Source organism: Aphanomyces astaci, assembly GCF_000520075.1.
Source record: "Aphanomyces astaci strain APO3 unplaced genomic scaffold supercont1.30, whole genome shotgun sequence".
In the NCBI taxonomy this organism is placed as follows: domain Eukaryota; phylum Oomycota; class Saprolegniomycetes; order Saprolegniales; family Verrucalvaceae; genus Aphanomyces; species Aphanomyces astaci.
The window spans coordinates 641,656-655,966 of record NW_009798293.1 but is presented as its reverse complement, the minus strand read 5'-3'; the positions used below and the strand labels follow the sequence as shown (position 1 = coordinate 655,966).

General features: G+C 56.7%; 3 protein-coding genes across 14 annotated transcripts; 2 read left to right on the top strand and 1 right to left on the bottom strand.

Annotated features, from left to right (window-relative positions):
• Positions 1-64: 64 nt before the first annotated feature.
• H257_10899 (hypothetical protein) lies at positions 65-4,261 on the bottom strand. Its single transcript, XM_009837645.1, has one exon. It carries the CDS (start codon positions 4,203-4,205, stop codon positions 195-197), a length of 4,011 nt encoding a protein of 1,336 aa, XP_009835947.1. The 5' UTR covers positions 4,206-4,261; the 3' UTR covers positions 65-194.
• An 821-nt stretch (positions 4,262-5,082) lies between these two features.
• On the top strand, positions 5,083-7,768 carry H257_10898 (hypothetical protein). Of its 4 annotated transcripts, XM_009837643.1 has the most exons (3): positions 5,087-5,260; positions 5,305-5,355; positions 5,407-7,768. In XM_009837643.1, the coding sequence occupies exon 3, from the start codon at positions 6,548-6,550 to the stop codon at positions 7,457-7,459; it is 912 nt and encodes a 303-aa protein (XP_009835945.1). In that variant the 5' UTR covers positions 5,087-5,260; positions 5,305-5,355; positions 5,407-6,547; the 3' UTR covers positions 7,460-7,768. The 4 variants fall into 4 exon arrangements, with proteins under 4 accessions (XP_009835943.1, XP_009835946.1, XP_009835945.1 ...); XM_009837641.1 differs by having other exon boundaries at positions 5,083-5,260; positions 5,305-7,768; XM_009837644.1 differs by lacking the exon at positions 5,305-5,355 and having other exon boundaries at positions 5,083-5,293.
• Positions 7,769-8,522: 754 nt separating this feature from the next.
• On the top strand, positions 8,523-12,612 carry H257_10897 (hypothetical protein). 9 transcript variants are annotated; one of them, XM_009837637.1, is made up of 4 exons: positions 8,523-9,153; positions 9,275-9,458; positions 9,576-12,396; positions 12,485-12,574. In XM_009837637.1, the coding sequence occupies exon 3, from the start codon at positions 10,670-10,672 to the stop codon at positions 11,564-11,566; it is 897 nt and encodes a 298-aa protein (XP_009835939.1). In that variant the 5' UTR covers positions 8,523-9,153; positions 9,275-9,458; positions 9,576-10,669; the 3' UTR covers positions 11,567-12,396; positions 12,485-12,574. The 9 variants fall into 9 exon arrangements, with proteins under 9 accessions (XP_009835939.1, XP_009835942.1, XP_009835941.1 ...); XM_009837640.1 differs by having other exon boundaries at positions 9,576-12,612; XM_009837639.1 differs by having other exon boundaries at positions 9,571-12,612.
• The last annotated feature ends 1,699 nt before the right edge of the window (positions 12,613-14,311 follow it).

The following is a 14,311-nucleotide window of genomic DNA, read 5'->3' as shown; positions in this document are numbered from 1 at the left end:
AGTAGACACGAATGACTGATTTTGGGGCCTACTGAGGTGTACAGTATACTTGTCGGGATGCCTTGGTGTTTTTGGCGATTCAATTATAGTAATCTGTTGCCACAAGGGTTGGAATATAATTTCACTATTGGGCGAGTTTGCTGTTTGACCTTACGATAAAACTAGTTAATGCTACAAATGTTGTCCTGACACTGCTAAATACTGGCGGGGACGCCGCCGTGCGACGTGCGCTCGCTCTTTTGAAACGTGAGCAGCACGGGCTTGGGTCCAATCTGCAGCAAATGCATGGCGTTGCGGAATCCCATCTTGCTGATGTTGTTGTTGTTTATGCTCACGAGGAGGTCGCCAATGTGCACCTTGTTGGGCTGTCGTAAGATCGCGCCTTCCGGTTTCACCTTGGTCACTTCGGGGTAAAAGCTCGAAATCGCCTGCTTGACCACAATCCCCAACGCGCCGTCCTCGTCCTTCCACGTAATGTTGTACAGCGAGTCGTCCAATTTCGGGTTCAAACTCATGACACTAAGTCGACTCAACGCGATGCTGTCCCGGTCGCTGAATCGCACGCCGGTGCTGTCGCCGTTTCGCAGAATATCCCGCACGCTTTCCCGGCTCACTACACTCGAAGTCCCGCTCAGATTTGTGTCTCGAAGCGACAATACGCTGTTGTCGTCCATGTCGTCGGGGTCGGCGCGCTGGAAGCGCAACACCACCGGCCGAGGCCCTTCCTCCAGCAGCGTGATCACCCGTGAAAAGTCGATTCGGTACGTAGAAATCTCGTTGATCGCAGTCAAGTAGTCGCCCAACCTCACGTTAAACATGCCTGGAATCTGGGGGTTCCCCCGGCACTTGGACACACACGGCATGCCGCGTTTCATGTCAGGCTTGAACCCAAGGCCAAGCGGAATGCTGTCCCGCCACAGCACTTCGTACTCGTCCAACATGAGCGCCGACGACTCGCGCATACTCTTGTGTGTCCGCTGGAACCGGAGGCTCACGGGCTTGGGGACGTCCTGCAGAAGCTTGAGGATGTGCCGGATGTCGTTGTGCGCGACCATCTGCGAGCCCACCGAGAGGAGGACGTCACCTCGACTCACGTCAAAGATGTCGGCGCATGTGCTCAGGGTCTCATGCACTCGCCGGACGATCGGGAGGCCCGACGTGTCGTCGCTCTCAAAGTACAGCCCCAGCATACCGCACTCCCACGTGATTTCGTACTCTGAGTCTCGGACGAGGACTTTGGGGATCGTGGACGATCGAGACGGCGACGACGACGTCGATTCTGTCGGGGCGCTGCCTTCATCGTCCGAGTCGCTGAATTCGTCAAACGAGACCGCGCGCACCACGGTGGGTTTCAGGGGCACGAGCACCTTTGCGACGGGAACTTGTTCTGTGGACATGGGGGGTGATTTGACGTGGGGGGAAAGAAGTTGAACGGGGGACGGGGTATGCAGACTTGCTTGCGCGGCTACTTCTTCCGCCGCCGCTGCCGCCTTGTTCCGCGCCTCTTGGGCCAACTGCGCACGTTCGACCATTGCCGCGGCCCGGGCGGCTTTGTCCACTAGAATCTTGCGGCGGGTGGCGGCCCGGCGACCGAGGAATCCCCGTGCGATACGGTGCAGCACCGTCGCCGCTTGGTTGCAGCGGTGGAACTGCCGACGGCATCCAAGCATGCGCACCCTGGACTGGATGGTCGTGGCGGCGTGAACTTCCCGCGCCACCTGTTGCAACGCACGAACGTGGCGCTGGGCAGTTACCGATCGCAGCCAGCTTTGGACCGTGACGATGGCACTTCGGACGAGTCGGTAGCGCCGACGGGCGACAAACCCGCGACCGATCCGCTGCAACGTGCCTGTGGCGGCCCCTTGCAGCGTCACTTGCACCCGATGGAGGTGCTGGTACGCGGCTTGGATCATAAACACCTTGGTGAGGCCTATCTGGAATGGATGATCTAACGCCCCGAGGTCCGCGTGGGCTGCTGTCAGCGCCGCCACTTGCGTCGCCAAGTCGGCCGTCTTGTCGGTCAAGAGGGGTCGAAACTCGCGCTGGAAAATCGCGTGTGGCATCCGGACGGGGTATCCCGCCCTGGAAATCTTGACGGCTTCCAGGACTCCGCTGCATCGGAGTTGCTCTAGAACGCGCGGGGCGGTAAACTCGGCGGGGTGCAACATGTCATTGGGTTTAATGCATCGGACAAAGTGCGGGACCGTGGCGTGGAGCAGCTCGAGCAAGGTTGTGAGCTGACTCTTAAACTTGATCACGACCGACGACGACACGGCACCGCCGCCGCCACCACCACTTGACTGACGTTTCGACGAGTGGGAATGTTTGCGCATGTGCGACGACGTTGGTGACGTTCGAAACAACGATGTCACAAACGGCAATGTGGACCCTACGAGCAACTCGAGCGCTTCGGGGTGGACGCTGTCCTTGTTCTTGTCGCAAAAGCCAGCGGTGCTGTACACAACTGTGCCGGCATAATGCACGACGGCAAACTGGCCGTGGCCTCGCTGCAGCTTGGAGCTTTGAAAACAGGACGAACCACTGAACGTGTCGTAGAATTTCGCCGCAAGTTGTGTGTCGTTGCCCCGGGGCACAAGGCATTGCTCATCCAGGAGCGAAAACAGACCCATGGGGCGGCCGTCCACCAATGAAACGCACTCGTCGTTGCTGGGGTACGACACGAACGTCCACTCGATGGCTTCTTGGACGTACTCGCGTTGCTCCATATCAAAAACAAACGACGCAAACAGTTGCTGGAGCTTTTCATTCGCATAGTTGATGCACAGCTGTTCCAGCGAGTTGGTCGCAAAGATCTCAAACCCAAAAATGTCGACAACGCCAATGAACCGGTCGGCGGACGCGGCCGCGGCTACCGCGCTGTTGATGCGCTCCACGAGGTAATCAAACACCCGCGAGTAGATGGTCTTTGCCACAACGTCGCGTGCGACAGTGGCATGCGACGCTGTCAATTTCACAACGACATGGTCCAAACCAGCCTTGATGCGTCGGGTGGTCATGCTCGTTTCCATTGCCGCCACATCGAGCCCAAGCAACTTGCTTACAATCGACACGACGTCATCACACTCGTTGGTGGCCAACGACGACACGGCGGCGTGGCCGTCTGGATGGGACACGAACGAGATGTTCCCGAGGTGGAGCACCGCCGCCACGAGTTGGAGCACGGACGTTTGGTCGTGCGACGAGATGTCCAACGTTGTCATGGCACGCAACGTTTTGCCAAACTGGTCGCCGTCGTCCACGTTGTCCTCGCGGTCAACACACCCGCTTTGGTTCAAGTACTGAAACGAGTGGACAGGAGACGACGACAAGTGAAATGTGTGACGAAGTGCAGCGGACGCGCCCCGCACCAGTTCGTAAAAGATGTGGTAGTTGCGCTCACCTTTGGCCTGCGACACGAGCCGGACGCGCTCCAGGAGGTACGTCGAGATGGACGCGCCCTGCAGGCCGCCCGTGGCCGCGTCGAACCCGAGTCGAATGAACTTGCCGAACCGACTGCTGTTGTTGTTGCGCGTGGTCTTGGCATTCCCAAACGCTTCGAGAATCGGATTGGATTCCAGGACGCGCTGCCGAATCGCGCATGTGTCGTCCGCGTCTGTAGAAGACGAGACGGCGGCCAAGTACGTCATGAGGATCTTGGTGGTTTCCGTCTTGCCAGCGCCGGATTCGCCGCTGACGAGGATGCTCTGGTTGGGATTGCCGTTGTTGAGCAGGCTTGTCATGTCCCGATACGCTTTGTCCGCGACAGAAAACACATGCGGCGGCAACGGCCGCAACTTTTCGCCACGGACACTTTGGCGGTAGCCGTGGTCAATGTACTGCTGGACGGTGGCGTCGTCGTACAGCCGTGGCAATGTCTGGAACGGATTCACGGCGACGAGAATGGTACCTGTGGAGGTGTAGATGTCCTGTTTTGCGAATCGGACTTGAAGGGTGTGCAGGATAGCTGGCTCGTGAAGATGGACTAGGGTCGTCAAGTCTTCCACGCCATCGACGCGCTGGGCGAGGGGGTTGCACACATGGACGTGGGTGGCCACGTCGGTCGCGCCTCGAAGCGTAACTCTGTCGACTTCGTTTGGAGTCGTCAGCCGGCACGTGACAACGACGTTCTCTACTTCATATGCATCGACAACAGCTAGATGCCAACGGGTCCCATGGAGCACCCATACTTCTGTTCCGACTTCCATCAACGGTTGAGACGTCGGCGGCCTGGCCGTGTATGATGATGGTGTTGTGGCGTCGGGGTTACAGCCAAAATACCTCCTTCGAACTTCGTACCGTGTCGAAACGCCTTGGTCTGTGATTGGCCACCAAACGGTCATTCCCGCACCTAAACATTCATTTACGCACCTCCTGCTACGGTTTTTGAGCAGTAGCTGAATTCACGCTGTTTTGACTGAAGCACATGTTACTGAAAAATTGCATTGTAAATTCGTCTATACCATTTGTCTGATGGATCTTTCGAAGTGATAATATCAAAATGTAAATACTCCATTCGATGTGGTTTGTGTAGTCAGCTACTGGTTTAAAGACGTATTGCCCACGATCCAAGATCATATCCATAGTATACGGTACACTATTACTCCAATACATTGATAGAACATAGTACCAATAATCTGAGCTTGCTCTGTGGTGCATTATTACTTCAAGTATTACTCTAGTATTTCGAAGTATGGGGGTCGTTCTGCGAAACAACTTGCACACGAGAATTCTGTTTTTTTACGTTAGTCATGTGTATTACGCGAAAGGCAAAGCTACCTAACACTCTTAGATAATTCCGGTACATATTATATCTCGACATCAATTGGAATGTAAAATTAGGTGCGTGTTTAGGTGGCAAGAATCTGCAAGTCTCTACCGCCCTAAGCGTCTGAAGGCTCATGTTTGCTGGTACATAGCGGCACCTTCCTTTCGTTAACTGTTTGCACGTGAGCTCTATTGGCTCGGATAGACCAGAGCAAGGAAGGGACGCGTTGGAGAAGGATACAGCAGCGTCAAAGGGCCTGTAAACGTGTATTTTAGGTCTGCATCTCAAAACCGAAGTTCGAAGAATAAAAATAAAAAACGCGTTACATTTGAGTGGTTAAATTAAAGGAACCGTATGGGAAAGAATAAGATCTCATCGGTCCAGTAGATGGCGCAGAAGAGTGCGAACGCGGCGATGGCGCGCCAGACTTCGTAGACAACCCAGGCGTCCTGAAGGAGGGACGAGACATGTACGATCGCTCGCGCTACGGTCTTGGTATGTCGCAACCAAGCAGGTGTTTGGTGAAAGGTGAGTTGTAGCGACGATGGATGGTGTTGCATCAATAGCTTCATCGCGTCGTCCGGACCAAGGTCGGCAGTGTCGAGGTGGTTGATTTGGACTAAGACATCCCCGACACGTAGTCCTGGCTGCTGGGCGACAAGACCATGGCTGTGAATCCTTTGGATTTCCAACCCTCGAAGGAACAACGCATCTCTCGCCCACTCGACCCCCAGGGAACCTTCGCTCCATGCCATGACGACTTGGTCTGGTCCCGCTTGAGGTTGCCGCGAACCTACTTGAAACCGCAAAACGACAGGTCGTGGTGCATCGAGCACGCGCTGGAGGGCTTCTTCGTACGAGATGTCCGAGGTTAGAACCGCGCCGACTTGCATGAGCACGTCGCTGGGCTGAAGTTTCGCGAGTCCAGTGTTCGCCCCCATGTCACCCTCAAACGAATGCACCATGGGCACCATGGCACACGCCGTCTTGTACGGAGACCACGCAAACGTGGCCGTTTCCACGAGCACTTCAAACTGCGACGGCTGCAGGATGGACGACGTCCGCGGTCGCACGATGCGCGCGAGGCCGATGGTCACCATGTCCGACGAGAACGCAGGCACGGGGCCGGTCCATGGTGCAAAGAGGAGACGCACGGGCGGTGCCATGTCGAGCAGCAGCGCCGTGAGGTTGTCCTGGGGCCGGATGTTGTGGTTGTTGATCGCGATGAGCCGGTCGCCTTGATGGACGGCGTCGAGGCCGGCGACGTCGCTTAAGCTGGCGTGCACACGGCGGACCACGGGCGTCGAGAAGCTCACGTCAAAGGACAGACCGAGCACGCCGTCCGTCCACTCTAATACATACGTCGGGTCACGTTTGAGGTGAGGGGGGTTGACGACGAGTCGGAGCAGCAGGTCGTCGGCACTGTCGTCGCTGAGGCAGCTCTCGCGGGGCACGATACCACCACCACCAACATTGACGTCGTGTTCACTGTGCACTTCGGTCTCTGGTTCTTCATCTTCGGGGGACGACAGTTGTCCTGGATAGTCGTCTAGCACGAGTGGCGTGAATGGGGGGGGGGTGGTGATGTTGGTGATAGGCTGGATGTCTTCTCGAGGTTGCATCATGATGGCAAGGCGCCACGCAGCGACATCTGCTTGATGCTGACGAACGCGACGTTGGATCGCACGGGCGGCGGCGTGGCGGCGCTGCCACGCCACTTGCCTCTCGATTCTGGCCGTCCAAGTGACACGGAGCCGTCTAAATCCTTGTTGAATCATCCGGATGGCATCTGTTTGTCGACGGAGGTGCTGTCTGGCTGTCCACATGCGCACAACCGACTGCATGGCTACGGTGGCGCGCCGCTTGTTCCTAAACGACGAGCGAGCCAGGTGCGCTCTCGCATTGGCTTGCAAGACGGTGGCGGCATCATGGCGACACGTCACGACGGCGGCTTCCAGCGTTTGCAGTGCAAGATGCGTGAGAAACACAATGGTTCGGCCTCGAAGGATGTGGCTGGGGCCGCAAGCCGCGACCACGAACGCGTCCACAGCCGCCCCGTCGTCTTGTTTGTTAATGTCTGGGTGGTGCTTATGGGATCGAGCCTTCTTCCACCGGACTAGCGGGCCGTACGTTGTCACATACGACGCATGGGGCACGCGGACGGGAAACCCCGCGCGCGCAATGTGGGCGACAGACACGAGGCCGCAGCATCGCAGTTGGTGGAGGACCCGCTTCGCATCGAATGAGTGGGGGGTCATGGCGTCGTTGGGCTTGATGCACCGGACAAAGTGGAGATGGGAGGCATTGAGGGTCGCGAGGAGGGAGCTGAGCTGCATTTTGAACGTCAGCACCACCGTCGCCGCCATGATGTTGTTTGTGGTTAACGACACAGACGACCTCAACAACGACGACGGCGGCCGACTTCCAAGACTTGACCGCATGAACGAAGTCGACGGGGGTGGGGTGGACCACCGGCCGCCAGTGAAGCTGCGGCTATTGCTGCCACTGTTGTTGTTTGTCAAAGGGGTGTTGGACGACGAGGCAGACGGGGGGTCGTGGGGGTGCCAGTCGTCAAACAAATCTGCGACAAAGTCGATCGACGACGCGGTGAGGGCCACCAACGCTTCATGGGGCACCGAGTCCTTGTTCTTGGCGCAGAACCCTCGCGTGGAATACGTGACAGCGCCAGCGTAATGGACAATTGTAAACGCGCCGTGCGCTTGGTCCAGCTTGGACGCGGTGAAATGGCCGGCGTTGCTGCGCAGCGTCTCATACAACTTGGTGGCGAGGGTTCGGTCTGATCCCTTGGACAGCCGCGACTGTTCGTCCAGCAATGCAAACAACCCACACGGTCGCGCCTCGAGCAGGTCCAAGCATGCTTCATTCGTCGTGGGCCACTCCCCAAATGGCCACGTCACGCCCTCAGCTTCGTACGTACGTTGTTCCATCCCAAACACAAACCGGCCAAACAATTGCTGGAGCTTTTCGTTGGCATAGTTGATGCACAATTGCTCAAGCGAGTTGGACGTGTCGAAGCTCTCAAACCCGAAAATGTCGACAATGCCAATGTGGGTACTGCTAGTACTACTACTAGTAGTACTGGCTGGGGGGATGGTTTGATCGGAATAAGAGGGTAGAGCAGACATGGAAGCGTTGATCCGACACACCAAGTGCTCAAACACGCGGGCATAGATGGCCTTGGCGAGCATATCCCTAGCATGAATAGCTCGGTCTACGCTGACCAAGGTCACCACAGGTTCAAACCCAGCGATGATTTCGCGCGTGCACAGGGATGCTTCAAAGTCGTGGCTGCCGATGCCGAGCAACTTGCACACGAACGCAGCCGACGCACACCCGTCGGCGACACGGGACCCGTCCTGCCCCTTTTTCACAAACTTGACGTTGCCCAAATGCAAGACGGCCGCCACGAGCTGTAGCACGTGGGTCTGGTCCAGTGGCGTCAGCCCGACGGTGGCCATGGCGTGCAGCGTGCGCTGGTATTGTGCCACGTCATCGACGCCGTCAGTCCGCGTGTCACATCCACTTTGATGGAGGTAATGGAACGAGTGGACTGGAGCGTCGTCCAGGTGAAACGCGGCGCGGTGCGCGGCCGACGCCCCACGGACGAGTTCGTAGAAGATGTGAAAGTTGCGCTCGCCTTTGGCTTGCGAGATGAGCCGGACACGTTCGAGGAGGTACGTTGAGATGGACGCGCCAGACATGGCGCCGGAGATCGGATGGAAGCCAAGTCGAATGAACTTGCCGAACCGACTGCTGTTGTTGTTGCGCGTGGTCTTGGCATTCCCAAACGCTTCGAGAATCGGATTGGATTCCAGCACGCGATGCCGAATGACCGAGTTGTCCTGTGCGCTAGTGTCGGCGGCGGCTGGCGTGGAGATGGACGCGAGGTAGGTCAGGAGGATCTTGGTTGTCTCGGTCTTTCCGGCCCCCGACTCGCCACTCACAAGGATGTTGTGGGGTTCTTCGTGCGCTCGCATGGCTCGATACGCTCGCTCAGCCACTTCGTACACATGTGGCGGCAACGGCAATGACGGTGGCGATGCGTACGTGGCTTGGACGGCGGAAGAATACAGGTGCGGCAGCGGGTGGCAAGGATTCACGGCCACGAGAATGGAACCTGTGCGGGTATATACGAGATTGCTGGCATAGCGCAGGGCGAGAGCGTGCAGAATGGCAGGTTCATGCAAATGCACCAACGACGCCAGGTCGTCCACGACCGCATCGTTTGCGTCGTCGGGGTGGTGGCAAGGGTAGACAGCCGACGGTTCGGCATCGACGATGACCGCCATGTCGTTCGATTCGACTGAGCACTGGATACACGAATCCTTGACGTGAAGCACTTGGCCCTCGAGCCACGTTCCTTCAAGGTACACCCATACATGCGCTCCGACCTGCATGACCACGCGCTACGCACAAGTCGGCAGCGGCAGAGTGAGCGAGTTTGCTGTTGTCACACGGCATCTGCGATTTTGAAAACAATTACTATAGGGGGGCCCCATCGAAACAAACCCTGAAATGGAGTGGGGGGGTCTACAATATCCGGATACCAGTGACCAAGATACAAGTTACACACGAAAGGACACGTGACAGAGAAAGGGGCAAGTTGAAGTACTATTCGTAACATTCGTGATGCAGACGCCATCAATCGAGCTTGTCTAGCTCAGTAACTCGAGTACGTACTACATGTAATCACCGTCAACAGTACACACACACGATAACCATACTCTACAGTACCCATAACGTTATGTCTATATTCAGTCTCATCTAATGCCGGTCATTGGCAGTTTAGGTCGCTTCCGTTTTTGAAATGTGAGAATCACCGGCTTTGGCCCGTGTCGCAGTTGATGGAGAAGCTCCGAGTACGCCAGTTCCCGCACGCTTTGATGGTTTACTTTGACGAGTTTGTCACCTCGGGACACTCTGATGTCGCCCAGCATCTGCCGCTTCGTCAACACGTTCGTGCCTGGCTGGTTGACCCGCACAACCTTGGGGTACAGACCCGTGGGGGTCTGCGACAGCGCTAGTCCCAGCTTCCCGGCGTCCCACACCACATGATACAAAAACGATCCGTCCAGCAAGGTCAATGTGGACGTCTCGTACGTGTCCACTACGGATTCGAACGTGAGCACGAGCGGCCTCGCGGCGTCCTTAAGCAGGCCCAGCGCTATGCTAAACTCCACGCGGCGGATGTCGAGTCCGTTAAGCGCGATCAAGACGTCTCCTTCGTGGAGGTTGATCATGCCGGGGTTGTCGTAGTGGCTGATCTGGCCCACTTGCGGCACTTTGAGCGTCGGGTGCATGCGAAGGGTCACGCCCAGCGTCATACTTGCCAGCCACAGCACTTCCACGGCCTTTGCGTTGGACGAGACCGACGGCGGAGTGGCTCCGGATGATCGAGTTCGAGGTTTGTCGAACCGAAACGTTGTGAGCAACGGCACGGGCGGGAGAAAGTGCAAAGTGCCGTGGGGGCCCTGCAAGTCCAGCGTCGACTGGACAAGCGGGGGCTGATTGTTAATTGCGACAAGGATATCTCCTCTCTCGATCGATTGAATGTCCACGCACTGGCTGAGCGTCGGGTGAACGCTGTGCACGACAAACAACCCATCGTCGTCGCGGCGCTCAAAGCACACGCCGAGCTGGTGGCTACGTTCCACAGCCACTTCGTAAGCAACGGCGGCATTGGCCGACGAACTTTGCCGCCCATTTCGCCCCATCCATCCGTAGTCGCTGTCACCAACTACAATGCCATCATCCTCAGACTCATCTTCGTCACTGAACTCGTCCATGTGAACTGTCCTCCTTCCCCCTGTGTCTGGCGAGTTTTGCATCTCAAACTGCTTCGAGTACTCCAATACACTTGTGAGCTCCGACACGACGGGCCGCATGGCGCGATGCACGCGTCTATGGTTGACCACCCGTCGGGCAATGTGCATCCGCAGCACCGTCTGGATGCGGACGGCGGCGACGTGCCATATCCGGATGCGGACGAGGTACCCCCTCACGACCTTTTGCACGAGCACCATCGCGTGCCGGAGCTGGACGAACGCCCGTCGAATCCGGACCATCCGGAACGTCGATTGGATGGTCAGGATGGCGGCGCGGCACCGCCGGTACTGCACCCGCGCGAGCCACCCGCGAATCATCCGCTGCATGTCGAGCACTCGGTCCCCAAACAGCGACTCCCGGATCGAATTGAGTTGTTCGTACACGGACAACACCATAAACACCTTGGTAAGTCCCAGTTGGAACGACGGCCGGCCAGGTTCTGTTGCGAGGACGACTGGCGGCTGGACTGGCTGCATGAACGCGCCGGTTTCCAAGGCCTGGATGATCTCGTGCGCCGTGGCGCGGAGGTTATCTGTCGGGGGCAGCCGGACGCCAGGACACAGACATATGTACGAGTGGACGAACGCCGCATGCGAGAACCGAAGGGGGTACCCCGTGCGGGAGATCTTGGCGGCTTCGAGCACCCCCGAGCACCGGAGTTGCTCGGCAACGCGGGGCTCGTCAAACACGTCGGGGCTCATCATGTCGTTGGGTTTCACGCACCGAATGAAGTGGGGCTTCGTCGTGTGCAGCAACGCCAAGAGGTTGGCGAGTTGCGATTTGAATTTGTGCACAACCGTGGTGGCTTGGGGGGGTTTTGACGACGACGGCGCTGGTCGGGAGGTGACGCCAAACACTGATCGATACAAGTCGATACACGACGACGCGAGGAACCCCAGTGCGTGGGCCTGTGCGTGGTCTTTGTTTTTATCGCAAAAGCCGTCGCCAACGTAGGTGACGGCGCCAGCATAATGCACGATTTGAAACTGCAAGATCTTCTTTTGCAGCTGCGATACGGTAAAGTGGGCATGATCACTGAACGCAGTATAGAAACTCTGAATCAAGTGCGCGTCGTTGCCCGTGGGAAGCCGCGACTCTTCGTCCAACAATGGCAGCAGGCCCCACGGACGCGATTCAAACAGTGTCACACACAGGTCGTTGTTGGGGTACGACATGAACGACCACTCGATGGCTTCTTGGACGTACTCGCGTTGCTCCATGTCAAACACAAACGACGCAAACAGTTGCTGGAGCTTTTCATTCGCATAGTTGATGCACAGCTGTTCCAGCGAGTTGGTCGCAAAGATTTCAAACCCAAAAATGTCCACAATGCCAATGAACCGGTCGGTGGTGTCCCGGGGCGCGTACTCGATGGATGTGTTGATGCGCGCCACGAGCCAATCAAACAGCTCCGCGTACAGCGTCTTGGCCACGCCGTCGCGGGTCACGATGGCCTTGTCTGGGCTTAGGAGCACTGTAACTTGGTCTCCGCCGGCGAGAATCGCCTTGGTCGTCAGACTTTGTGCCAGAGTTGGTTGGTCGACTCCCAGCAGCCGACTCGCCATGGCCAGAGCAGTGCTCGAGGCAGCCGACACGACACTTCCCCCGCCGTCGCCGGCGTCAAAGTCGACGTTGCCGAGGTGCAAAATGGCGGCGACGAGCTGCAACACATCCCTTTGCTCGTCGTCGTCCATGCCCAACGTCGCCATGGCGTGCACGGTGTCGCGGTAGCTGGCGGCGTCCTCGACCCCGTCTTGTCGACACATGCAGCCCGACTGGTTCAGGTAACGAAATGATTCTGGTGCGGCGAGGCCATACGTGGCAGCCTCATCGGCCGTCGCGCCGGCCAGAAGTTCGTAAAATATGTGGTAGTTGCGCTCGCCAGGTCCTTGCGACACGAGCCGGACACGCTCCAGGAGGTACGTGAGGATGGACGCCCCCAAGAGAGACCCGTCGGGCTCAAACCCGAGTCGAATGAACTTGCCGAACCGACTGCTGTTGTTGTTGCGCATCGTCTTGGCATTGCCAAACGCTTCGAGAATCGGATTCGAGTCGAGCACGCGACGGCGGATGCGATCCTGTGCGTGTCCGTCGTGGGCCGTGGCCATGGACGATACCGACCCAAGGTAATGCATGATAATCTTGGCCGTCTCTGTCTTACCGGCGCCGCTCTCCCCGCTCACGAGGATGCTTTGGTTCGACGATACCATGGGTGCGTCATCGGGCTCTGCGGCATGGAACACCGCCGACGGTTTGGGCCGAACCCACATGTCCCGGTTCATGTCACGGAACGCCGTGTCGGCCACGGCATATGCATGCGGAGGAACCTTTGGAACATTCTTTTCTCCCATCATGACAAGGTTGCCATGCTCGATGTACGCGTCCTTCACGGCGTCAGTGTAGAGGTGATCAAGGGGACGGAGCGGGTTGATGGCCAGCAAGATGGCGCCAGCACTGGTGTAGATGAAGTTCTGCGTGAATCGAGCTTGGAGAGCCTTGAGGATCGTGACCTCATCCAACGTCACGAGGAGGGTGAGGTCCTCCACGGTCGTTGTCGACTTGGACCTGGTTGGCATATTGTAATGACGAGGAGTCGAAATCTCTCACATACAAAGATCAAGGTACTTTCTATCTAGGGATATTCGACAACGTAGCCCTAAATGGAACCATCGATTGCCCAAACTATCGAGCCTGATTGGCCCTCAACCAAATCCGACATTTTGATTGGTGGTTCAGGAATGTTGTGGGATTGTAAATGATGAGATTTTGACCAAAGGTTGTCCATATTCCTGGCATTGCCGCATACTATACGTAACGTGCACACGAGATTGAAGGAATCGGACTCCAGGAACAGTAAGCCTCCACTGATTAGCTCATGATGTCCCACAGCTTAGGCGACCTGCTCGCGTAATCGACCGCGGGGGCTCCCCTGTCATAACGGTTAGAGTACAATAACAACACAATGTAATGTTGTCTTGGAGCAGCGTTTCGTTCGAGTGTACTCGCCGACCCAGTGAGCAAACGGGCATCATCGTGGATATGGATGGCCCTTGTAAGTCGTCAATGTTGTGGCAGACGGTGGCAACGAAGTTCCCATGCATGCATCTTCAAAATGAATTTCGCAGGCAAACTCTAACGTTACTTACTTACGAAGTACTACTATTAATAGTATGTATTACTGTACTGTATAGTAATTTGTGATAACCACATTATTAATACTTGTATCATCGTAGCCGGACAATCAGTAGGTAGTACTCACCTGCTACGATCTCATACACTTGGCAATGGACGATGCGATCAAGTATGAAGAGGAGTGTATTGTACAGCAATCATTGTCAAGGCTACAGGACCAGTATAGTAATAGCTAGTGGGCCGCACGAGATGAACTGGAGGCGCAAGCTTTCGTGTCTGTTACAGTTGTTCAATTACAGGCTATCGTCACATCGTTTGTCAGTGAGTACACGTGTAGAGCCTTTACTGTAATAGACTGCTCACACGACAGCGGTGATTTGGGTGCTTTCAATTCTGATTGGTTATAATTCAATCGTTCATATGTTTTGCCTCAATACAAACAAGTAAAAGTACACTACTTCGTCGTAGAACACGCCTCGTCCAGGTAGCGGCACGGCCTACGGCCTACCTGCCGAGGAATCGATTGGACATTCGGTGAAGTGCACGATTGGGGCTCACTCCTCGCCA